The 26825-nt window shown below is 45.0% G+C and overlaps 1 protein-coding gene across 3 annotated transcripts in view; it reads left to right on the top strand.

Annotated features, from left to right (window-relative positions):
- The first annotated feature begins 471 nt into the window (after positions 1–471).
- The window catches only part of Fam124a (family with sequence similarity 124 member A), a 56823-nt gene continuing 30469 nt past the window's right edge, over positions 472–26825 (top strand). Inside the window, exons 1-3 of one of the 3 annotated variants that reach the window (XM_078016057.1) lie at positions 510–937; positions 9045–9076; positions 10633–10665. In XM_078016057.1, the coding sequence (XP_077872183.1) occupies positions 525–937; positions 9045–9076; positions 10633–10665 (478 nt within the window). In that variant the 5' untranslated portion in view covers positions 510–524. Of the gene's footprint in view, positions 938–9044; positions 9077–10632; positions 10666–26825 lie in introns of all 3 variants that reach the window. The other 2 variants (XM_078016059.1, XM_078016058.1) reach the window with 2 other exon arrangements.

Below are 26825 nucleotides of genomic sequence, written 5' to 3' on the forward strand. Positions count from 1 at the left end.
AACAAAGGAATTCAGGATACCTACTATAAACTGGCAAGTTGCGTGGTGAGAAGCCACTCAGACCCGCGATGAGAAAGGTGATAATAATTCAGCGTTGACAATTCTGAAGCAACTAAAAGAAAACACCCAGGTGTTTGAACTGGTCCCAAAAAAACAACAGATCCCTCCCCACTTTCACCTTGCAGTCGGGAATTTCTCCCTGCTGTGCAGCGCCAGGTTTGGAGAACTTCAGGCAATCCCTTGTACTCTGGATTCCCTACAGTGGGCACCAAGTACACCCGTGCCCCATCTCCCTCAAGGGGTCACAAACCATAAACGAGCACATGCGCCCAGCACACGCACGGGCATGTGCAACTGTAAATATGCACCACACCTCAGCCCATAAAGACACGCGCCCTGACACTTCTTCCCACTCGAGCGCACGCACCACACACAAGCAAGCGAAACACTAGGGCTCACACGCGCTCGTGCACACGCGCGAATCCCATGCACACGCGCGAATCCCATGCACATGCGTGCATCCCATGCTCAAGAGCTCACCCTCGTTCACACGCACCCATCCTGACACACTCGCCCCGTACCACCCTCGCGCGCGCGCAGATCTCCAAGTGCACACGCGCACACCCTCGCGCTCACCGGTGCACCCCGCGCACACGCGCTCGCCCGGCAAAGCAGCGAGGGGCGGGGCGGGTGCGGCCGCTGGTGCCCGGCCGGGCGCTGCCGGGAGAGGGCGCGGCGCGGGGCCGGCGGCTAGAGCCGGAGTTGTTTGCGCGAGCCGGGCTGCGCGTCGCTCCAAGGGAGCGGGGTCGGCTCGAGCCGGGCTGCGCTGGGCTGTGCGGCCTGGAGGGAGCGCGGCCAGGTGGCGCGCCATGGACGCGAAGGTGGGCGGCGGCGGCGAGGAGGAGGAGAACGTGGACTCGGGCGCCGAGACCGGAGGGTGAGCCGCGTGGGGCCGGGCCGCGGGCGGGGGCGTTTTCTGAGTTGTGGTGGCTCTTGGGCGGCCTGGGACCCCCCTGATCCCCAGGGCGGAGCCGGCGCCTCTGAGCGGGGACAGAGGCGCAGTACCGCGTCCCCGGGAATACCCTAGGGGCTGGAGGGGAGGGACGAGGGACCGCTAGCCCCTCCGGGTCATCCCGGGGAGCAGAGCCTCGCGGTCCTCGGCTGCCCGGGGAACAGGACGGGTCCCATCTGGGGGGGGGGGGGAGAAAGTGGAAGGACCCAAGGGTAATCCCATCCCAGACCCACTTGTCCTCCGCCATCACGTGAGTGTTAGGCCGATGCAGTGTCCCCTTAGCGTCGTCGTTGGAGACTAAAGATAAGCTTGCACTTGTTTCAGCCTTCGGTGAGGACTTTGCTCCTGTAGCTCCGGAGCCCCCCGGGAGTCCCGCTCTGAAGATGGGGGACCTCGGGAAGAGGGTGGGACGCCTGACAGGCTTGGAAGTCTTTCAAAAGTTAGCTGAGACGATGGCATTTCTCACTTTATGACTTTAGTGTGGGACTTTATTCTATGCTACTGAGGCTGCCTCCTCGACTTGCGCCAGCCTCGCACCCCTAATTTCCTCGCCCCTCAGGCCACCTGTCTCAGAAACGCTTGCTTGAGTACCGGAGGGATGGAAGCGAGGCTGTATCTGGCCCAGCTTGTTTAAAAAGAAAAAAAAAAGTCCTATTCGCTTCAACAAACTCGAATAATTAGCGCGAACCTTTGGAGACTAATTAGTCCTTTCCCGACAGCACTGTTTTCCTGAGTGGGACAAAAAGCCGAATGTCTTTTCGAAGATGAATGTCCTTGTAAAGGCCTCCACCCAGTCCCTATCTCTAGAGGATTTTCTCGCGCAGAGTCAGCGCAAAGTGCAGGATGCAAGTGCTGACCCGGGAGGAAGGGGTGTCTTTTCCTATCTGGAGTAACCCTGGAAGAGGGCAAGAGCTGCCCAGACTACCAAAAGCCACATTCCTGAAAGGTCAGGGAGGTTTCAGGCTAATCTCAGGGTTTGGCAACCTTGTGAGGGCAGGAAGAGTGTCCAGGCCCAAAATGGACTGGGGATTCTGACCTGACCCCCACACAGCCCTTCCTGCTGTCAACCCCACCCTTCCTTGCAGCCTCCATCACCACCCCTACCCCAGATCAGGGACTTTACACTTACTCTGCAGTAGGCTTTCCTGTTATCCTAATTTGGGATCATATCTGGTGGAGTAACCCAATTACTTATTCTTGCACTTTATATATATGGCATTTATTGATTGACTTTATTTATTCATTTATGTAGTGGTGCTAGGGATCAAATTGAGAGCCTTGCTATGCTAGGCAAGCCCTCCACCATTGAGCCACAACCACATCTCCAGCATTTATTTATCAACTTTAATAGAAGAATCTGGGCTTCCCCCTCCCCTGGACCTTGACTGGAAGACACAGAGAGAGATGAACCTGCTACTTTGTAGCTGAGTTAAACAAAGTTCATTAGTTTTCAATTTTACCTAAAACAGACCTTGAAAAAGTTTCTAAGGGCTCTGCCTTAGAGAAGGGAGAGAAAGCCCTGACCCAGGGGGTGACATCACCCCAGGAACTGGGCATCAGCCTGACAGCTGCCAGAACTCCTGGGAGGGTCACATTGATCATGCTGACACCAGAGCTTCTGTTCTCTGCCTCTATTACTACAAAGGGTGGCTATAACAGGACAAAATTGTTTAAAGCATTCTTACTGCACTGCTAGCATCCTTCAGATAAAATAGCATGGTAAATAATATAATTTCAATGCATGCTCAATAGTTTTGTATTTGCCATATATTCCTACATCTCCTGTGGAAACTGAGTATAAAGTGCATAGAAAGCACACAGTAAATGTTTGCCATCATTATTTTTTAATATTTATTTTTTTTAGCTTAGTTGGACACAATACCTTTATTTTATTTATTTTTATGTGGTGCTGAGAATCAAACCCAGGTCCTTACATGTGCTAGGCGAGCACTGTACCGCTGAGCCACAACCCCAGCCTCCTCATTATTATTTTTAAAACAAGTTTTATCTTGTCTCTCTCCCAAACTTTTATGACTATTCTATCAAGTACAAGAATTTAATGTGCCTAATAAGCCATCCTCTCCCTAGCCTTGTTTCTCTGCAAGTCCTTTGCACCTGCACCTAGCCACATGTGTCAGGCTTTTCTGATGCCTTTCCTTTATCAAATTGTCCTCTCTGCCAGCTGTGTCCTTTCCACCTGGCATGCCTGTCCACCTGACGAAACTCTATCCTTGTTTTAAGACACAGCTCAAGTGACACATCCACTATAGCAGTGATCCTTAATTTGAGGTCCACAAATTGCTCCAAGCATGTAAAAAATAATGCACTTCACAAATTTTTATGAAAAGTTAGTTTTTATCTGATTCTCTAGGTAGTCTGTGATCCCTTCCAAATCAAGTTTGGGCACAGTATGAGATGTTTCATGGTCAACTCGGGCCTGAGGTCTGGAGAGATAGCCAAGTAAACATGATGAGTCCACAGTGGGGGTAGAACTTCATCTGGAGCTCAAGGAAGAGGAGGGCTGCATGGTGACATCACCTTTGGGAACTGTCTACCAAACACTGGACTTGAAGCCGAGGAGAGATTATATCAACTCAGGGTCAGCGGGAACATCACTTAGCATTTAGTAAGTGCCACCTACTGTTCTGAGCCTCTAAGTGTTTCATTGGCTCATTGACTCCTGTGACAACTCAGTGCCGCCACGGGTGGTCTTTTTTAAGACCAGCCTTGAGAACCACAGTGTTTAAATGTCAGGTAAAGGAGAAGGAGCCGAAAGGAGCCTGGGAATGGATCGGCACAAAATAAAAGGATGTGATATCCTAAAAGTCAAGGGCAGTTTGAGTTTGGGGGGAAAGAAGGAGAGAGCAGCTGTGCTGCTGAGAAACTATTCAAGATGTGAAGTGTCTTTGGATTAGTGGAGATGACAAAGTGGATACTCGACAGTGGGGTGGCAGAGGCAGAAGCCAGAGTAGAGTGGCCCCAGAAGGGAGTCGAAGGTGAGGAAGAGGTGACAGCTAGAGGGGCATGGAGAGGCAGTAGAGGAGGGGAGAGTCAGGCGAGGGGAGTTGGGTTCCTCAACACAGGTCCTGACTGGGCGACTGTTGTGGTTTCTGGAGGCTGGTCCACAAACAACCCACTGCACCAAGTTGTTAAACAATTCAAACAACTGACAGAGGGATTCCGTTCAAAGGGAAAGCATAAAGACATAGGAGGAGAGATGCTCTTGTGTAACGTCAGCTTTCTGAAGAGGAGGAGGCAGGCAAGCAGACTTCAGACCACAGGTGGATGGATGGGCCTCGGATCAAAGCAGAGGGAGGGAAGGGAAGATGGGGTTTCTAGTCATTGTAAATGCAACCCACACACTCATACCTTACACACAGGATGACGGAGATTTGAGATTGTTCAGGCAGGGTTGAGGGAGGACCGGTTGAGATGAGTGATTGTATATTTACAGAGACAGAAGTGGATTTGCTGTCCCCCACCTTCATCCCCTGGCTGTGCTCAATGAAACCTAGGGGTCAGACAGAGAGAGCTGGGGCTGTTTAGGATCATCACAGATTGGGTGCAGGGACATTGTTGCTAGGTAGCTGAGAACAAAACGGGAACAACAGACTTTAGGGTATTGTCTAAGAGAATGATCAGTCCTGTTTATCAGATCAAAGAGACAGTTCCAAGAAACTTTGTGAGTCTCACTGGCAGTGACTGTGGTCACTTTGAAAATTAATTTGCAAGAGCACCTGCCATATTCCAACCCTAGCTCCTCTACTTAGGAATCATGGAACCTGGAGCAGTTAACTTCATCTCTCTGTGTTCTCAGTTTCCCACTCTGTGCAGTGGGGGCATTGATGAGACCTCCTTCACTGGGTGGTTGTGAGGATTAAATGAGTGTGTACATTGAAAACCCTAAGAACAATGCCTGGAATAAGTCAATCTCAGTCCATGATTCTTTCTTATTCTATCATTATTATTAACACAAAGAATATTCCAATTGGTAAAACTAGAGTCTTATGTATGTAATAATGGTGAACTTAAGACTGTAGGTTCTTTATACTCATCTCAGTAGACATTCCGATACTTTTAAATACATACCTTAAGCAAGTTGATCATCATTCAGAACATTCAACAGACTGCAGGGCATGCCTCACTATCATCATTATTACTGTTTTACAGATGTGGACACAGACCCTCAGAAGGCACATGGCTCTCTAGTGACCTAAATTGAAGCCTGGGTCTCTAGCGTGCTTGCCACCTAGTGACTTTGCCTGTTAAGGAAGCTGTTTGAACGGTTTTAACTAATTTTTGTTTTCTGTTCATTTTCTTTTGCTTGGAAGGCTGCCTTTGCCACCTGACCCACCTAATCCAGGCCAAGACTAAAAGCCAACACTAGTCTTCTTTTGTGGTGATTGATGTCACTTTGAAACTCCCATTTTTCCAAACCCACCTGAAAGCAAGTCTTGTGCGTCTGTGTTCTTTCTGTTTGAAAGAACTGGCACACCAGCTGCAGACGGTGTAAGCCAGCTTTAGAAACAGAATCCCTTAATCAAGGGACAGGCAGTTCCTTGTAAATCCAAATAAAAGTCAATGCTTTCTGATGACTTTCATTAGTCAGGGCTCCAGGATTTGCCCTGGAAGCTGCTTTTTCACATGTGACCTGACCCAGTGGATTATATTCATTCAGGAGTTTGGTCTCACGTTAATGGACTTCCACTTCTGTGTCAGCTGTCACTGAGCTTCTGACCCATGGCAAGGTCATACCATGCCCTGCCTTTTTGGTGGCCTTCAACTCATACTTCACTGTGACTTAAGAGAGTTTTTAAAAAATCTATCAGTTGAGAGTTTAAACAGGTAAATGGGAAAAAAAATTGGTGGGATAAATTTTAAAATGAGAAAGCTCTTATGCCATAATTTTTCTGGAAAAGAGAATTTAGGAAGATATCATTTTATAAAATTAAGTTTAAATTGGCAAGTAGACTGCTAACAGAGATAAGCTACCATAAGTACAGAAAGTCTTTACATATATTGTCTACACATATAATTATATTTAAAAAAAAACAAGGAACTACATCTTAACTTTTTATTATTGGCACAGATATTAAATATTTGGAAATGCATCTCTGTATATGTTAGGTATGAGAGACTATGTACTAATCTTTGTATTATCGTACTTATGTGTATCTTGTGTTCAGAAATTTCTTAAAATTCATGAACTCATCTTTCATGCTTCATTCTGGCAAGCTTGAATGTCATAGGCAGAGCTAGTCAGGTGAATTCTCATGATATAAGAACAATATACAAATCTCAAGGCAGGTACCCAACAGCTCTTCCTTCCCACCCTAAAATGTTGAAGAGTACAAGTCCTGATATCTCGTTGTTCCCTGAATTTATTTGAATCTGTTTATGCACACAATGATTGTAAACTTTACAGTTCATCTTTCCCTGGCAGTATTTCCAGTAAATGATCTGTTGGGGTAATTTGGAATATTAAAAGCTCTGAAAGTATTCATATCTGGACTTAGTCTGTTTTCCCACTCATGCTAATTCTAAGGATAAGAAATGTAAAGCTATAGTCATAAATATCACTCTGTGCTTTATAGAAGTGAACAATCAGGAACAATCGTATAGCCAATAAAAGAGAAATGGTTGAATAAATTATAGAGCATCACTTCCTCTAAAATGATAATTATAGGAGCTATGTAGCAGCATGGTAGGGTGGTGTTGATTGAAAAGAGCAGTTCAAAATTGTATCTCCATCATTGTGGAAACTGTACAAATTTCATCAACTTAGGATCAGAGGCTGGAGAGCAGCGTGAGGGTTCAGGGACTCTTTCCCATTTGCTTTGTTTTGATAGTGGACAGGCATGGAAGTTGGGCTGCGGAGCTGGGCCGAGACCATCACCATGGAGTGAGGGTTTGTGTTTTAACTCTCAAACTTGAATTTGATCCAGTGAAAGACACCATCAGATTTGTGCTTTGCAAAGATTGGCTGCTGTATGGGGTAGGGATGGAGCAGACGAATGACTGTTGAAGACTGACCAGTTGGCAGGCCTAACCCAAGCAGTACCCTTTATCCTGAGAGGTGGGGGGGGGGATTCTTAGAGGGGCATCATTTACGCTAGCACCGGTCCTAAAATACTACCATTGCACTTTAAGATTCTTGAACTACGTTTCCAGTGTAAATTTCATTCTGCATACATATCCATCTGTACGCAGATCTTTAAAACGTCTGCATATGTGAATCCCATCTGCTTCAGGAGTATTTGGAAAATCCTAGCTGAAACGACTGACACATTTTTAATACAAGAGAAATAGTAATATTGCACATTCTTGTTATATGTTGTATTTGGATAGTCATGAAATTTCTTTAAAGTCTGGCCATCTTAAGATGATCGTATTGCAACAGAATGGTTTTGCTGTTGCATCTACTACAGGGGGTGTTTTGGTGGGCATTCACGGCATTTCTCCATAGTTCCATTTCTATGTATTGTCTTAAAGTTTATTTATGCCCTGCCTGGCTCCAGAAAGAATTTAAAGTGTCAGTGCTGGGGTTACATATGCTAGATTTCAGGAGGCTGCTTATCACTGATGCTTTCATTCCCCCTTAGCAGGCATGTCGCCATTCCCTAGCCAAACCATCCTACTTTCCAGCTCATCCCTTGCTACCTACCCTGCACCCTGAGTCCAAACCCTTATCAGTTCTCACTTCCTGCCTCCTTACAAATAGTACCTCTTTTGCTTTTCAGTTAACCAATTAAAAACTGAATTAGATATGTGCAAAGGCAGTTTGTAATATGTACAGGGATATGCAAATGATAGAAGTTGTTATTCTTTCCAGTTTTAAAATTCAATGATTCTATGACTACTAAAATATTTCAGTTGAAAGAGAAAACCACATGCTGTTTTTCTCTCATTTGGTTCCTCTGCAATAAATCAGTGCATTTGGTCTGAGAGATGCAGGTTATTTTAACCAGTAAGAGGCATGCTTCTTGTGATTTTTTTTTTCTTTTTCTTTAAGTTTTGTATGTACTTTCTTTATGTGGTAAGAAGCTCAGTGGAAGGAAAATTGGATGATTCAGAAAGGCAACATGAGACCAAGGAAATAAAAGGAGTGTATATCTATAAAATTAAACATAATTAAGCAGTTTATTTGCATAACTATGTCCCCTATCTACCCGGGCAGAATAAATCCCTATGCGCTTAAGTGATTAATTTCCTACCGAGAATAACTGTGGGGCACTGGGGGGAGAAAAGAAATAGCTTCTACACCAAATTCCTTTCCAGAGAGGGAAGTCTTAACAACCACGCAAGTAGGGCAGAAATTTAGCAGAGATTAAGCAAGGCAGATCCTTGGCCGGATTCCCATTCTCATAACGGCTCAATGCCAGCCACAGGTTTTTCAGCATAAAATCCAAATGGGCCATTCACAGAGCCCTAACCCTGCTTTTTCGCTCCCCTACCACAGCCTACATCCCGTTACTCTAATATCCAGCAGGATTTCTTCTCAGTGGAACTGAAATCCATGGAAGCATCCCCGTGTCTTTGGTTCTGTGGGCAAATTAGCAGCCAAGGTTCTGTCCCCTCCCATAGAGATCCTTGGCTGACATCAGCAAATAAACACTCCCCATGGTGTGGTGGAACATTTAAAGGTGCTTATCTGCAGTGGGTTAGTCTTTGGGGAGACGTGAATCTGTTGAAAACTTTGGGCCTTTCTCTTCAGCAAAACAAACCACTTGAAAATTTGCCAGCAAATTAAGAGAGTCCCGTAGTCTCATCAGAGGAATCCACAGAGCCTATGGGAAGGACCCCCCCCACCCCCGTTGCCCCATTTCTCAAGTGCCTTCAAATTTTTGCTTTCAAATTCAGACATAACTTTAGTTTGCACAGAATGAACCTCAGCACGGGTAGTTTTCTAGTGGTGACATTTCTTTACCAGTCAAATGCTGTCCCCACTGTTTCAACTTGTAGCTTGAAGAAGTCACAAAGACAAACAAAAATGACCGTGTAGTCCTATTAATACGGAGCTCTTGTGTTTCAGGTCTGACTACAGCCACCTGTCCTCCACCAGCAGTAAGTATTTTTAAGTGTCTTTCCACATTGTGTTTACAGTCCCCCTCGGGGTCAGTGCCACAGGGGACATCTATGTAGTGCATGTTGAATCGGAAGTAGTGATCAACAAAGGGGTCCTGGACAAAGAACAATATGGGAACCTCGAACCCTGAGACTGGAGGCTTTTCCTGGAGAATTTGATCAGACCTTGTTTTCAGTACGGGATAGGCCCCTCCTGCGCCTGCAGAAACTCAGATTGAAGGATGTGCCCCAGGCTTGACCAGCTGCTTCCAGATGCTTCTAGGAACACCTTCCCAGAGCAGCCTTAACTCAGCCATTGGGCCCCCCTCCATCCAGTGCCGCATCCTGTTCCCACAGGCTAACAGGAAACTCAGAGCACAGCCACTGCGCCCTTTGGGCTGTTCTAACTCATCTCTGGGCAAATGTCTTCCCTTGTATTTCTGCCTCTGTAGGCAAATGTCACTGTCTCCTAATATGGAAGAAATGTCCACCTCTGACACAAATCCTGCTAGTGTGTTAACACCACCATCATAGACTCTCATTAGGCAATTTAGCTCTCATTCCTCCACGTAAATGTGGCTAAAAAGAATGTAGATATTTCTACCAAACCATCTTTCTGTATTTGTAACTCTTATATTACAAGTGAACATTATATGTGGTTTTTTTAAAAAAAAAAAGATAGGAAATATTCTTCTAAAGATGCTCTGAACATTTTTTAAAAAGTGTTTATATTTAATATTAAAATACAAGTAAATGTATTCATGATACATGATGCCTGCTGTCTATAAAGAATTTATAGAGATTAAAACCACTATATCAAAGCCATTCAGATCAATTCAACCTTTACTTTAAAATTAAAAAAAATAAAATTTGCAATAAGACCCTTGATTTTTTTTTTAAATCAGTAAATACTGAATTGTTCTGCCCTATCTCACTATCCTGTTAAAACTCTTAATTCTAAATAGTTCCCCAGTGGAGAGACACTTAATTGGATTATTCTATTTATTGATGTTCTGGCTTAGTTTCCCTTTGCAATAAGGGACTATGGGAAAGCTGCATGTCTAGAATTGTAATTTAGTGTCAAATTATATTTAGTTATTAGTATAACTGCAGCGAGCAATTTCTCATCATTTTTAGCCAACCAGAGACCCAACGTTGCCCTATAGTTATTAAGAACCATTAGTAATCATGAAAATAATGCTCCAGTGATTTGCACTCATCCCCCCGGAGCTTTTCTATTCCTGAAATCAGAGACAGCCTCTTGAACTCTCTGTCTCCCTGCCGCCATTTTCATTCCACTTAGTTTGGCCCAGAGGCTACATTTCTTTAAGAATGATTTTTCTAAAACACTTGCATGAAGCCTTTGCTCAGTTCAAAGCTCTCAAATCAGTCCTCTGGGTCACAACAAAGCACCTCCCTAGTCAGCGAAACTGGTAATTTGGTTTGGGATGTTTTCTTCTCAGTTATTTTAATTGCAGTCTGGGTTGGAAATTCTCTTAGTACAGCTGGGATCAATACCCTGTTATTGCTCTTCCTTTCTCCTTTAAATATTGTAGTTCTGCCTCACTCTTCAGAGAGGAGACTTCTTGGTGAGTGTACATGTGTGAGTGTATGTGTGTGTTTTGGTTGGGAAATGTGTTTGGTTACAAGTACAAAGAAAAAAATGGTTAAGCACGTAGGGATTTGTTTTCCTCTATCATTTAAGAAGAAAAAAAGCCCAGAGGAGGCAAGTGCAGGTCTGATGTAGGAGTTCCTCCAGTCATTCTGCTACACCACTCTCAGCTTTGGGCTTCCATCCTCAGGGTTGCCTCAGAGTTACAATAAGGCTGCCTGCACCATAGCCATTACATCCTTTTCTCAGCAAGAAGAAAGAAAAAGGAAGATCAGAGGGCACTGGATGGGTCATCCTTTTTTTTTTTTTTTTTGTTACTGAGGATTGAACATAGGGGCTCACTGAGCCACATGTTTTGTATTTTATTTAGAGACAGGGTCTCACTGAGTTGCTCAGCACCTTGCTGTTGCTGAAGCTGGCTTTGAATTCCAAATCCTCCTGCCTCAGCCTCCTGAGCCGCTGGGATTACAGGCGTGAGCCACTGTTCCCAGCTGGGTCATTTTTAAGGAGTCTTTCAAAGACTCTACCCAGCAGTTACTCTTATCTCTTTGGACTAGATGTTGGTTACGTATTTATCTCTAGTTACAAGGGGTTCTGGACAACATTGTTTTCTTTGACTGCATTGCTATCCCTAATGCATTTCAGGTAGCAAAGAAGGAGAGTGGATACTGATGGGTCTTGCCTGCATCAGCACCCAGCTAGGAGCATAAATCCTGCCCCTACCTGCATGCAGGAGAAGGCCCTTTGAGCAGTCAGTGGAATATAACAGAGTAAACTTTATGAAAAGAAAAGAAAAAAAAAGTTTAAGTCAGGAGTCTTCAATCCACCCTTAAAAAAAAAAAAAAGTATTTTCCAAGTAGATTGTTAAAATAACATTTTTCAGCTGGGTACGGTGGTGCAGGACTATAATCCCAGCAGTTCGGGAGGCTGAGGGAGGAGGAATGAAAGTTCAAAACCAGCCTCAGCAAAAGCGAGATGCTAAGCAACTCAGTGAGACCTTGTCTCTAAATAAAATACAAAATAGGGCTGGGGATGTGGCTCAGTGGTGGAGTGCTCCTGAGTTCAATCCCCGATTCCAAAAATAAACAAATAAATAACATTTTTCCACAAACTATATGATCATACTCAAGGAGCTAGGAGGAGAGGAGGGTGATAAGTTTGTTGTTTGTCCTGAAACACCATTGCTAGGCCACTCTTCTGTGTGGCCAGCAGGGTTGAGGGCTGCCCTGCAGACCCCATCTGTGGGTCCAGGAGCAACGTGCCTGCACCTCATTGTCTTTCCACCTCCAATGGTCAGCCTCTCTCGATGGAACAGCCCGTTTCTGAATGACTCCTGGTTCCTGGTTGGGACTTAGGCATTGGTGCTGATCATTTCATATTAGGAAATGGACTGACCTGCCTGCACCTGTGAGGGGTCCTTACTCAACGTTCCTTCACCTGTTTGTCATGAGCTCATAGGAGCTTCCTGGGCTCACCAGCCTCAGTACCGAGCTTGACGCCTGTTTTTCTGCAACTGGGTTTTCATTGCCAGGCATGACCTTGAGAGCTGCCTGCAAAGAACACCAGTCACTCTATTTGGTTCTTTTCCTTCAAAATGCGGGGGGTAGGGGCTGCCTTCTCATGTTGCTTGTCTTGATAGGAACAAAAGAAAGGTCCTCTCTAAGGGAGAGGTACAGAAGAGTGGTGTGGTGACTTGTTATAAGTCTTCGTGCCTCATGAAAATAGAAGGAAGACCTGTAGAACAGAGGAAAGGGACCAGGGGAGGGAGGAAGACAGGGAAAGGGGAGGTACTGGGGGATGATGTGGGCCAGATTATATTATTGAATGTGTTCATATATAAAGATGTAACAACTAATCCCATGATTATGTATAACTATAAATAGAACAGTAAAAAATATGAAAAACAGGTAAGTTCTAGTTCTGTTCAACCACGAGTTAGCTACATGCTTTCTGACCATTTACCTTCTGTCTTAGTCCATTTTCTTTTGTTATAACAAAATGCCTGAGACTGGTCACTTTATAAAGAAAAGGAGTTTATTTAGTTCACGGGTTTATCTGTTTGGCTTGGCAAGGTCCTCATATGACATTACAGTGATGCATGTGGAAGAAATTGGGTGGTGAGACAGGAACCCAGAGGACTAGTTGTTGCTCTTTAGTAGTTGGGAGGCTAACTGAGGAGCTAACTGGGGTGCCACAAGAACTACATTAATCCCTTCCAAGTACAGCACCCCCCAACGACCTGTTTACCTCTCAGTAGGCCTCTCCATTTAAGTCCTACCACCTCCCACATCTCCACACTGGGAACCAAGCCTCCTGCCCATGAACCCTGGGGTTTGCCCCCTATCAAGGGCAACCATAGACCCCCTTTGGGCCTCGGTTTCCTCCTCTGTTGCATGAGGTGGTTAGACAGGATGCCCCTAAGGGCCCTCCAGAAGCTCTAGAATGCTAAGTTTTGAACATCTTAGAAACTCCTCTAAAAACAGAGCGAAGGAAGAAGAGAGGAGGAGGAGGAGGAGAGGAGGGAGCAGTCTGTACCTTTTCGCTTTGTTCTCTCTTGAATAAAAATCTGGAGGCCTCTACTGTTCCTCCCTCAGTGAGGGCTGTCAAGAAGCCGTCGGAGCTTCTCAACACCGTGAGCTGCCTCTGAGTCAGTAACGGTAGAGAGACTGAAGGAAGAGACAGCGCTGCTCTTTCCCCCACCCCACAAAGAAATGCCCGGGTCTAGGGCAGGAGAGGGCATGGGGTTGGTTGTGCACCATCCTCTTCCTCAGCCTCACTGATCCCGGAATCCCACTTCTGCTGCCTACGTCCTCTGTCACTTGCTATCCGACTCTGGCGGGAGTGGCTGAGGGCCTTGGTTTTGTTTGGGTGAATTTTTCCCAGATACACCTGGTCCATTTGCCTTTCTCAGATTACCAGAGAGGCCAGGCTTCTCCTCTATGCCTCCTGAAAAGCTAAGCATAGTGTTGGTGCCCAGGTGAGCTCAGTAAGTCCCCATACTTCCTAAAATTGAGTTTAATTTGTACTCTCAGACTGTTAGGTGGTTGTTCCAGAAATCTGGTGAGAAGATCATCGAGCCATAATGCACAATTTGCATTTTTAAGTGATTTGAATAAAAGGGGGAACTTTTGTAAGTAGGATAAAACAAACAACAATTATGCCAGGAAAAAAAAATACCAAGAATGCCACATAATACTAATGAAATTCCCATCAGGTGTGATTGAATATTTCCATTTAAATAAAGATCTTACTCATACTTGAAGAATTACTCCTAGAAGATGTTGGGAGCTTAAACATTTTTAGGAACGTGTAATGTGTCTTAAGCCCCAGAATCATGCCAATAGGGTGTCATCAAAGAATGAACTGTTTCTATCTGAGGCTGTTCTGAAGGAACCTTCTCTACTTGCCCTCCTAATTGCAGTCCTAAAACGGTTCCACCTCAAAAGTGAGGATAGTCACTAACTCTTTACCTGGCACCTTACAAACTGCTGGTGACAGCAGAAATGCATTGTGGCTTTATGCCGTTCATACTGTTGCGGCTGGCAGGTAGGGTCTGCACAAGCTGCCGACCTCTGCAGCCAAGAACCGTGTTGCAGCCCTTAATGGCGGGCTGTGCCCTCCAGTGTTGCAGCAGACCCCAGAAGCTCACCACCGATTTCTTCTTTCTGGGATCTTATTTCATGAATTTGAAGAATGAAATCCACACACAAAGATGAGTGTAAGTAGGCTTTGTTAAAGTGTCAATGGAAGCAGAACTCCCACAGGGTAAGAGGAGACCCAGTAGGATTGTCCCCTGAGTGTGCTAGTCTAAGGGTCTATTTAGTGCTTGGGTCAATGCTATTGGTCCAGATTGATGCTAATCAGGGTTTGGGAACGTACTAGTGCACTTGGCTAACCCTGCAATCCCATTCAGGTCAGTTCCACTTCTATTTTCCTACCACTTGTGGGGAAGCTAGAGGTTGAGATCACTGGACCGTGGATGCTCAGGGCTTCAGGGCCCATGGGTGCTATGCAGAACAGGCCTTGGCATCCACCAGTTCAGGCTGCTGCAGTGCTACAGGTTGGTGCACCCTGGCTTGCCTTGGCATGGGCTCACCCTCCCTGGACTGGTGGGCTCCATGCAGCTGTGGCCCATGCTTGCTGCCCACACTTCAGCCCTGCTTGGCCCACCTCCCCACAGCTCCAGGACAATAACTTGGCTTCAGTACTTCTCAAAGCACAGGTGGAAGCTGGTCATGATGCATACACCTCTAATCCCAGGTACTTGGGAGGCTGAGGTAGGAGGTTGCAAGTGCAAGACCAGCCTGGGCAACTCAGCAAGAGACTCTCTCAAAATACAAAGGTGTGAATATAGCTCAGCTGCGGTGGGCCTCTGGGGATGCAGTTCCCAGTACCCAGAACAAAAATACCCACAAATTGTCATAGATGAATCAAAGTGATACAGAGGTATGTCCCAGCCTCTGGGCGACATTCTGAGGAATTCTCTGGTCTGAGGAAATTAGGGAGGAATGGCCATGGACAATGTGCTTTGCCGATTTGAGCCTGGGAACATGTCATAAACTGTGTAAAGAAAAGAACAGGAGTCCCTGAATTTGTTCTTCAGCCTGCTCAGACCTCAAATTCTTTCTCTCCTTTTTTCCATATTTTTCTTTCCCCAACTTCCTGAGCTGTCTTTCCAGGGACTCAGGCCCTGTTCCCTGCTCACGTCCTCACTGCTGCCCCAGAGCTTCCATGGGCTGTAGGTCCAATGGAGTCGTACCCTATTGAATGTGCTCCTAAGTCCCTTCATGGTCGATGGTCACTCAGCTACCTTGTCGCAGGGGGTAGAGACGTGGAGTCAACAGACAGACTCCAGAGCTGGTGAGAGAACTGGCTGGAGACCCAGGTCGTCGTCCAGTAGCTCAGTTTCTTTTTGGAATGCACACAACAGTTATAGGGTTGGAGTGGGACATGCCTGTCAATCACACATAAGCAAGACAATATCCATAAGCCAATCATCTTCTGCCTAATGTAACCGCACTGTGAGGAATCTCTAAATATTGCTGTAGTGGTAGAAAGCAATCTCCAAGGGTCTTTGGCCCTTACTGAGTCAGGGGTTTCATGCCCTGAAGCCCCTGACTCTGGGTTTCCCGGCCGGGCAGTTTGGCAATGCCAACCACAAGTGTGGAGGATGTGGTTTCACCCCATCCTGCAGGCGCTCCTGTCAGGCCTCAAGGAAGGTGAATATTTCAAGCACTTCTGAGCTGCTCGTAGCTGCTAGCTGTGACTGAAAGTTATTCCAACACCCTATGGCTTTCCTAGAACCATGATGTCTGTGAACTTCCCTTGAGGTTAGCCCCAAATAGGCCCAGCTGGTGCTCTGGGCCTTTGAACACACTCTCATCTCAAGGGAAAAGATCAGGTGGATCACAGGTGTTTTTCAAGTTGAAAAATCCAGGCATCTCAGCTGATGGTAAGGCCCTCTAACTAGTTTGGAGCCAATATAAGGGCTTGTCAATTAATTCTTCTCTCTTGTTCCTGGGAAAACATCTCCTCCCTCCTGGGGATCTCTTTTCCTGCATGTGTATCCCTCCAATTAAATACTATCATCTCTTTTTAATTCTCAGTAGTTTCAGCTCTTCTTCCAAGTTCAGGATACTGAGGCATCATGTTTTGATTTTGGCATTGACCACGTTTGTACAATCCCTTAGTGTTTTGGAGAGAAACCTGAGCTCATTGTGATGTAATTTAGGAGTTTGAAAAGCAACACACTAAGCAGAATTTCATTGTGTCAAAGACACATCAAAGAATGAACTGGTTCTATGTGAGACTGTTCTGAACTCTAGAACTTATCACTGATGAGGAATATCTGAACAGATGTGATTTTCCCAAGTTCAAGAGCTAAATGCAGTCTTGGTTTAATGGAATATTTGTTATTTTGCTTCTATTTTTATTAGAGAAGATAACTGTCGATCAATTTTGTTCACTGTAGAGCCAGTTTTGATCATGTCCCCTGAAAAGAAAAGATCAGTATTTTGGAAGAATAACAGTGGTCAGTTTAACTTTGATCCATTCATAGACGTTATAATCTTCACTTTTTCCTTCTGTGTACAATACTTTATCCCATATGTTTCTTAGAATGAATGTTATTTCAGAGTCTTATTCCATAAGATCCGGGCAAAGATCATTAATTTCTCTCTCTCTTTCCATTAATCTTCATGAAGAACAATATTAACCATTGAGCTAGTTTAATTTGGTGGTTAACGTGGAGTTGGCAATGTGCTCAGGCTTGTGGGTAAACTGAAAACTCTACCTACTCCATCTGCAGCTTCACACCCCTGCTAACTGCAGACAAGTCACCAATATTTTCTAAGTTAGAACATGGCCTCCTAGAGAAAGTTACTTGTTGGGGTATCTCAATTCAGCTCTTTCACTTTTTTCATCTATTTCCTCAGTTTCCAAAAGCTTTATTAATAATACTAGTGATGTTGTTCAGCATGCTGTTATAAACCCAACAGTTGACATGAAACAAATTGAAGCATTGGAGCAACGATGTATTCATTTCCACATGGAAGAAAATCATAGGCTTCCAACTCCACAAAGTTGAGTGTGCAACTTTCAGCAAATGAGCCCCAAATAAAAAGTCTTCCCATTTGTGTCGAAGGCCATGTTATAGCACAACAATAGTGTCCACACGTAGCATTATTCCCAAAAGAGATTCAGGGTGTGCTGCACAGCTGGATTGGCTCTGAGTCATCTTGATATATGGCCATGGCTGCAGAGACAAGTGAGAAACCACTAAGAGGCAGTGCACATGGACAGATCAATCTGATCTCATCCACTCTTCCCTCCAAAGTGAGTACAGGATTAAAGACATTACTCAGAAGTTTCTATTGCATTCCTTGGCCTGGGCATCTGAGATACCTACAACTGCTGTGCCTGTAGCTGAGTGGGAGAGCACCCTTAGGGCTGCTTCTTCCCATGCCAGAGGACAACGGCTGCATTCCAGCTTGTCCTAACCAGGGAAAGATGAATCTGCTGGAAACAGCTCTTCCCATGACCTTACATGTTGAGGCCTTCTGCCACCAGGATGTTCCTGGATCTTCCTGTTAGGATTGGAGCTATGTAGCTTCTAGGTGACACTAACAAAAAGGTCACAGGCCTGAAAGCACCATTTGTGGCATGTCTGGGTATTGCAGCTACTCAAGAGGAGACTTATCTGCAGCCTCAGAACCACAGAACACAGATATGGACTGGGTATCCCACTGGTCTCATTTTGTCAGCTGCCCAGAGAAGGGGTTCTTAGCTTCGAAGAACACACATAATTACAAAACTAGAAAATTTGCTGCTTGGAATGTGGTCCATGAGCCAACACATCATCACAGAAATGCAGAATCCCAGGTCCCACCTCTGAGCCAAATAAGTTGCATACACTGAAAGTTTAAGGAGTCCTAAGCCAGCCCATCTCCTCATTAATCAAAACTGCTCTTTAATCATCCCTGTTATATGTGGCTTATCTAAACTTCTTACAGTTAGATTCCAATTTAATACTGTAATCTATGGACTCTAGGTCCTATATAACATCTGGATGGGAATTTCTCATTTGATAAATATTTGAATTATTTTATTAATAATTTTAGAAAAAAATTGTGTTCTGTCACTAAGCATGATTCATTTAAAACACAGAATATGTCCCTTATGTTTTGGGACTTTTGAGAAGCAGGAGGCAGTGTTACTTGTAGGATCCTGAGGGTTGCAATGAGATAAATGAAACAACTGAGGCCAAAAACATTTGTGCATTTAGACGGTTATTTGATGGTGTAGAGTCTATGTTTTTCCTGAATAGGAGCCTGAAAAGCTAGACCATATTACTGTTTGACAGTTGATAAGAAAAAAGCAATAAGCAAAGATAGGCATCAGGAAATCAAAGGGCGAGGACAATATACCACAACAGACAACCCCTTTGATGCTTTGCTACACTGACATCCGTTTCCCAAAAAAATATGGTGTAGTCCTTCTGGCTTCAAAGATAAGTTTTAATTGTATAACTTCAACCACATAGAAGGTGTCGATTATTACCCAGGATATGAAAGAAAAATGGAGACAGACTTTCCTGACAGCATTTTCCCTGAGAAGCTGAAGTGCCACTTCAGGGACATCTGGTTTACCTGGGCCGTCAGTCCCCCAAGGGAGGGAAAAAGGAGGGGCACAGAGTGAGTAGCTGCCATCACACCTGCCCTCGAAGTGCCTGGTTCATTTCTTAATTTTAGAGCAATTTTTATTACTTGGGTAATACATAGTAACTATAGGTAACTATAGAAAATTCAGAAAATACAAATTGACAAAGATAAACATTCACCCAGAAACAATCATTATTCATGATTTGGTGACTGCCTTAATAGATTTTTTTTCTGAGCATCTATATACCCATAGATAGATTTATCATTACCCAGACTGGCATTACGTGCATTTTATAGTCTAACTTCCTCACCAGCTATACTACAAGCATCCTTACCGGTCAGGAAACTGACTTGTACAGCAGTGTGTGTGTGTAGTATTGGGTGTCTGCAATGTGCAGTATTCACCGGTGCCCTAGTGTAGGTCATATGGGTTCTAGTCACTCTTTCACTATTACAAAACTCTATTGCCAAGAACATCTTTGCACTGAGTCTTTGTGAACATCCTGCATTGTGAAGATAAAGTCCTACAAGTGAAATTGCTGGGATAAAAAGATATGCAGTTTGTAAAGCTTCTGATATTTTCCCAAAGTGCCATTTTACTGTCCCATTGATTTATTAACAAGCTAGGGTCTCATAAAAATTGTGGTTTAATATACAAAAAGGAGGTATGTGTGTGTACATGTGTGTATATAGACATATGTGTGTATCTCATATATATCATTTATGTATTTATATAATACACTATATATATATATATATATGTGTGTGTGTGTGTGTGTGTGTATGCATATATACAATGCTATATACAATGGACAGAATTGCTCCTTTGTGGAATATTATGAACAGGGAGACTCTCAGGCTTTGGAGATCATCAGGTTGATGTCTTTTCATTTGTCTGACAGTGTGGTATTCACTTCACTCCCTGTCCCACCTCAGGCAATAGTAATGGCTATTGCAAAACCATCATTGCTCTGCACAGGCTTTATGGGAAGTGTTTCCACTCCAGCAGTTTTTATCTTTATTCAGTATCTATACTGCTGTCTTTAATGTCTGATGGGATAATAAGTTGGAAGTATTTGGGGAATATTATGCAAAAAGACAGATCATAACCACCGAGGGCCTCCAATACTCAGAATGAACTAATAATGCTAAGAGAAACCCATCGGTCTCTTACTACCTTTCTTGTCTCTTTCTGCATATTTATTAAACTGCTATTTTGGACAACACAATGGGTATGGAAGGGAAGGAATGTTCTATCTGTTTTCACTCCCTCTCTTATTTTTATCTCACATTAACATCTTCTGACATTATTATGGGCTCATAAAGGTAGTGAGGTTGAGCTGTTCAACCTGTGTTTGGAAGACTGGTTTTCCCTTTTTGTAGCAAGAATAGTCACAAGAAGCCTTTGCTTTGTCTGTTATGGGGAGAGTTGGGCTTTCTATGTGATTCCATAGTTCATCTGCAATTTGCCTCAGTCTGGAGCATCGTGAGGCTGAAATGTGTGAGGTCAGAGATCACCTGGACTGGATTCCAAGGTCTATGAGATGACATGTGTAAGCTGTCACCATCAGTTGGTGCCTCCAAAAGCCTCGCTCTTGCAATAAAGAGCCTTGCCATTCCAGCTGTTTCGTCTGCTGTGAGTTCAGAAACTTGAAAACTGGGTTTATCTTTCCCATTGCCCCCTGAAGCAGTGGACAGTCATGTCTCTATAAGTGGAGGGTCACAGGGAGTAGAAAACTTCCCAGGAGAAGGGAAGGCTCGTGAACTATCTCTACATATCAAACTGTAACATGTGGAACTTACATTGGTATTTCTCTTTAATCTGTCCTATGAGAATGCCTTGCCCTCTCAGATAGTAAACTGCTCAAGGTCAAGGTCAGGGTGTGTCTCCTACTACTTTGTGGTCCTTGGAACCTTTAGCAGGCTTGGACACCTTAGGACTGAGACAGCTAAGATATAAAGGTCGGAGCCCCAAAGTAGGAGCCAGGAGATGGTCCTTGTGTTTCCACACGGGATGTTGGCTAAATGGCCAACTTGGGCAAGTTGCCTGACTTCCTCTGTAAACCAGGGGCCTGAGTGAAAAGTCTCACTTTTAATTTTCTAGTAAGCTTGCTCTTCAAATGGGCCCCAAAGTCCATATTTCCTAAGGAAACTTTAGAAACAAGGATAGAAACACACACACTGCTATACCAATCAGTTTCCTGACAGGTAAAGATCATCTTCAAATTGGCAAAGCATTTGAATATTCCACTGAATTTTAGGCCAAAAAAGTGAGTTCCCAAGTTCCATTTCCTACATTCCTAGTTTAATCCTGGGCGAAGCCAGTGCCAGATTTCATTATTGACTTTTCTGCTCTAGCATCCAGGATATATCTTATTAGCAGAGGCATAATGTCTTTTCTTAGAACAGATGTAATAGGTAATCATTGTTTGGTCTGATTTCTCAACATCCTGCCAGAATAAATTCCTTTTTAAAATAAATCTTCATTAATTTAATTGGTAGGACCCTCCATCTACCTCTAGAGGAAGACCCAGAGGCCTGGAATTCCCTGATGAGCAAATCCTTGGGAGAGGATTTAGCTAACCTCCTCTTCTTTTGTCTCTTGTTTTGTTTGGGTGGATTTGCCGTATTTCTTAAAGCAAAATGAATATTAATTTCAGTCCTGTTATTTCCAAGCCCACTGTGCTACCTCCACATCTACAGGCCTGTGTTGAGAGCTGGACTTTCTCAGGATGACTCTGCTTACCAAAGACATTGACGAGCACAGAAGTGGTTTAGAAAGAATTAAGACCCCTGAGCAGAAGAAAGGATCTGTGTACAATGCCATGGTTTTCTCAGGCCTTTCAAACCCTTGATTTTTTTATACAAACAGGGTCTTAGCACGTCATTCAGCATGGGTCCTTGGTGTCTCAGACCTGTGTTACCATCTCAGAAACCTTCAAAATCGTCATAGTCCTAAGGACTTGCACAAATATGCTAGATCTGTTGAAGGGTTTCTAGCTGAATTTATTACAGGCTCATTACATATGAACCTCCTGGTTCTCTCACAGAATCGATGTCAAACCACATCAGAATTTTAAAAAGTGTCTTTGTCATGTCTTTCTGGTTGGTCTCTGGCTTTTACTATCCCTTCCTCCTCCCATCAGGAGCATATGTTTCAGGAATAGGGCCCTGATTGAAGCTTAGACACACCTCGAAAGCGAAATGGGTGGTCCTCTTGCAAGTGGAAGAAAACACAGGTCTCTAAAGTTATCTGCCTTCTCTCTCTATTATTTATTTCTGAATAGTGTCCTGGTTTGGGAATGTGAATCAACAGGGGTTGTTGTTTCTGCAACAGATGAGAAAAATTGAGAGCAGTCAAATAGCTGCAGTTATGGCAAAGCATCTACTTACAAAAGTTTGAAAGGGCCCAAGCATCAGAAAGATCCCATAGTGTTCTCTTCTGCCAAGTGGAAATCTAGGTTTTGGCTTAACCATTTCAGCCAATGTTCGATTTGTCAGGTAGGCAATAGATCTGGAAATTCAGACCAAGGGAGGAAAATCTTGTTACATGTTATAAACTCAGTGTATATCCCCTGTATGCCACCTCGGTGCCACCAAATTCCACAGTTCCTAACACTGCTTCTGACCCTGCTGGGTCTGGCATCGGGACCAGCCTTACCACTTTGATTGACAGCCCAAAGTTGCAGGCTGATCTCCAACCTTGTCAAATTATAAAACTACTGAAAATAAAGAAAACCTGAGATTTTTTTTATCTTAAATCTTGGTAGGATATGGAAATTGCCTACCATTTTCTCATTGGTTCAGAGGTTCAAAGAACTGGCTTTTAAAAAAGAAATGAAAAAAGCAATGAAGGCAGGGTACTCATTGCATTCCAGACGAATAGACTCTCCCAGGAAGGAATTTGGAAGCCCCTTCTCAAGGGCATTTATTTCTGGAATTCTGGCTTCATGGAGGGCCAGGGTGGGGTGGCCCTCTGGAGTCTTTCCCTGATGTCTTCTGACATGGTCTTGATTCACAGGGCCAGCCTACACCCTGGACATTATCTTGGTTGTGTGTCTGACACTCCACCACTACCACCATCACCTCCCTTGGGTTTTCTGCCACCAGGGCTTGTGGGTTGGTTGGCAGGCCAGTATCCAAGGCCGGGGAGCTATTCATTGACACAGAGTGGGGCTTTAGAAATGCAAATAGAGAGTTTATTCACCCTTATGCGTGTGAGGTTATAGGGCCTCAATCCAGGATCTAGGGCCAGCTTCCCTAAACCAGGCAGCCCATAGAAACTGGACTGCCCTTGTGCAGTCTGGCATTTTTCTGGGGCTCATGCGGCACTGAGGTGTTAAGCAGTATTTTGGGCACTAGAAAGATGTGTGGTGATCTATTCAGTAAAGGATAAATGGTTATGGCTGCTGCCTTAGAAACATCTCCTTATAATCACATTGAACATACATTTGCTTAGTGAAGTGCCTATGGCCACCCAGTTTCATCTTATATATTTATTTGTTTATTGTCTGTCTCCCCCACTAGATTATAAGCTCTACGAAGGCAGAGACTTTTTTATTTTCCATTGCATCCCATAGTGCCTCATGATATGTGCTCAATAAACATTCCTTGATTAAATAAATTATTGCAACTGATTTGCAAAGTGTCAGTGACAATGTGGGTTAAGATGACAGCAATATCAATAGTTGCTTAAAAATTCTAGAAAGGTAGTTGAACTTGTCATATCCTGATTCAAGTACAGGTAATTCCATTGGAATGAGAGACCTTGACCTTCAAGTGGACATGCCTGCTCTCAGGCAACAGGTGCTTTAGGAACAAACCGGTTTGCCAGTTCTAGCAGGTGGACCAGTCTGGAAGGCACCAGATGGTGGGGGACAGTGCAGGCGAGGCTTCTGAGAGGTCCCGGGCTGCAGAGGGTGGTGGTGTGGGACCCTGGTACAGGCAGCACAGAGGTTACCAAGTGGCAGTCTGACATCCAGAAGGGCCTTGGTCCCCTGCCCCCTCCTCCATAACACTCAAGCGTAGGATTTCCACCTAAGCGACACGGTCCTTCTCTTCACTGCAGGATCACCCACCTAAATTGGCTGAAGGAACAGAACCATAGGGGCAGAGCCTCAGCAAAGCAAGCTAAGGTTTGGAGGAAAAAAAAAACCAACAGGTTAATTTTAAGGATGGTGGGCTTAGGAGGTGACAGAGCATGACGCAGGGGACAGGGAGACATTTAGAGTTCAGAGAGATCTGGGGTTGAGGCAGCTCCATCTCTAGCCAAATGGCCTTGAGCAAGTTAGTTTACATTTCAGCTACAAAATGGAGAGACAATGCCTCTGTCCTAGCATTGTTTCAAAGATTAAGTGAGATAATGTATATGAAGCATTTAAGACAGTGCCTGGCAGATAGTAAGCATTTAATAAATGTTTGATATTGTCTACACTTTTTTTCCCCTGCTGCTAAATTTAGGTGCCAAGAGGATATGTACAGAAATGGAGAAAAACGTGACAAATACCCAGGCTGTCTGTGCACTTTCTGCCTCATAGAAGGCATGACCTTGCCCTGTTTTCCTTCAAATTATTTCGGTTTTACATTAGCAAAGGAAACACTACGTGTCAATCACACGAGAGGCTTCCTCCTCACTTCTGGAAAACGCACACTCATTTGAAAGCCTGGTTGATACCCTGTGACTGGCTCCCGTGCTCTAGCCAGCCGTGGGCAGGGCCTGCCTGCTGCCAGTCCCTGTCTGCTTTTTCCCAGACTGAACAGGTGCTCTCTGAGGTCTTTGGAGAAGACAGGTAATAGATATGATAAAGGCAGAGCGCATCCCATAGATGTGTTGCCTCAGCTTCTCTAGGGAGGCCTAGAGGCTTTTCATGACAATTAATTATTCACATTTTCTCTCCTTCCCCTCAAATACTTGGTTTCCCATTCAGCTCCACACAGGCAGATTTCCCTGGGGCGTGTGTAACCCTAGCACCCGACGACAGTTCAGGGCTGCTTTCTATGGTTCTTTGAGTCTGTGTTTCAGGGTCACATGCAGTGGCCTGAGCATATGAATGCACTGCCCATTCTCCTTTGCTCTCCTGGGGCAGGATTTTGGTCCCTTCCATCTCCCTGATTCATGCAGTGCAGAGGGGACCGGCTCTTGCTTCTCCTTGCCCACTTGATCTTGGCTGCAGCCAGAGCTGCTGGGCACGCTGGGCCTGATGGAATGCCTCGCAGCCTGGCTCCCGTGGGAGGCCGGGCATCCTGCCCTTTTGCAGAGCTGTAAGCACTCACTCACCCAGGCAGGCCTCACCATGGCCTTTGTTACTGCTCTCCGGGAAACCTTTGTGTGGCTGCTAGAGGTGGCACAAGGCTGAGCGCCCTGACAACTCTGTTTGGGAGACTCAGATGCCACCTCCCCCAGAGCCTCTCCACGCCCCAGGCCTTTCCCTCCCCTGGCGGCAGGCTTTCTCAGGGTCAGTGTTCTGCTTTTCTTTCACCAGGGCGCCCACTGTGCTGCGGGCCTGTTTGAGCTGCCCACAGGGCAGCGCTGAGATAAAAAGACCTGGGCCTGGGCCAGCAGGGAGGCAGCTTCTGGCCCCAGAGACCAAGGAACAGAAGAAAGAGATGTAAATGAACGGCCAAGACATGAAGCTATTGGCTGGTGGCCAGGAAAGCAGCCAATAGAAGGAGGTGGGAGAGTTACGGAGAGGGGCAAGGGCAAGGGGGTAGCAGTGTGGCCGGACTGGGTGAGAGTGGCAGCTGGTCATTCTGCTGAGAAATGGATTCATCAGAGAGAAGGGGGCCCTGTACCCACGGATCTTGATGCTGTAGAGAATGTCCAGCTACTTCTTACCTCTGTATGTCCTTGGCAAGTGACTTCACTTCTTTGTGCTTCCATTTCCTGCTCTTTAAAATGGGGACAGTAATAACACCCCCTTCCAGGGTTTTTGCAAGGATTAAAAAAGCTCATGTGTGTAGAACACCAGGAAAGGATGCATGTTAGCAATCGGGTCACCTGGGTCCCTGGCTGGGTCAGGATCTTACAGGGACCACCTGATGCTTTCACAACTTGTTTTCCTTCACTCCATGTACCTTTTGTTTTTCCCCTCATGGAACTCATCTGTAATTTGCTCAGGCAAATTTCTTCACCTTCAGATTGCTCAAAGCCTTTCTGTCCTTTTCCATGTACATTCATTGAAGTTTACCAAAGATGGGTCTCCAGTACTGGGAGTTCAGGGCATCATGGAAGAGGGAGATCTACACGTCATTGATGGTGACACCTTCTCCCTTTAATGGAGTGACTGACTGGGGGAAATTTCATTGGTTTGCCTGGTCACTACTTTGCTTCCACTGCACTTCTGCTGATGGTGGTGTTAACGTCCAACGAAATGGAAAGAGGCCAGGCAGGCAGAAAGAGCAAGCAAGAGCCAAATAATCCCTGAGTTCTGATCGTTCTCCAAGTCATTGCGATGAATTTTCCTGATTCGCGTTAATATGGGGGCACACAGTTCCCAGATAATTGTATAAACACAAGGATATGGTCTAAAGGTAACAGATCCTTCCTTAAATTCAACCCACCACCTCAGCAATGCAAAGGTCTGATTGCCAAAAGGACATCCCTCCTGGAAGTGAGCCACACATCTCAAGCCCAGTGGCCAAAATAGGACTCTCCATTCCTGTGCTTCTGCCTCTGTTTCCTCTATCAGTTAAACATCACATCAGATCACTTACTCAGCCAGAAACACCACAGGACACTCCTCTTCTCCTCCTCCCACATATCCCTCCCCGTGCCTGGGGGCTCCTGGACCTGTCACCATGTGCCTCCTAAAGAGTCCATGACTCTGTGCCTCTTCTATTTAGCCACCGATTCTGTCAGCATCCATAAATATGCCGTGCAACGTCCACTCCCACTCAGGTTCATAGCTTGGAACAAGTCATTTGCTTTGCCCCCTGCACCTAGAGTCAGAGAATCCAGACCGGAATGAGCCAGATGGCT

Source organism: Ictidomys tridecemlineatus, chromosome 6 (genome assembly GCF_052094955.1).
Source record: "Ictidomys tridecemlineatus isolate mIctTri1 chromosome 6, mIctTri1.hap1, whole genome shotgun sequence".
Taxonomy (NCBI): domain Eukaryota; kingdom Metazoa; phylum Chordata; class Mammalia; order Rodentia; family Sciuridae; genus Ictidomys; species Ictidomys tridecemlineatus.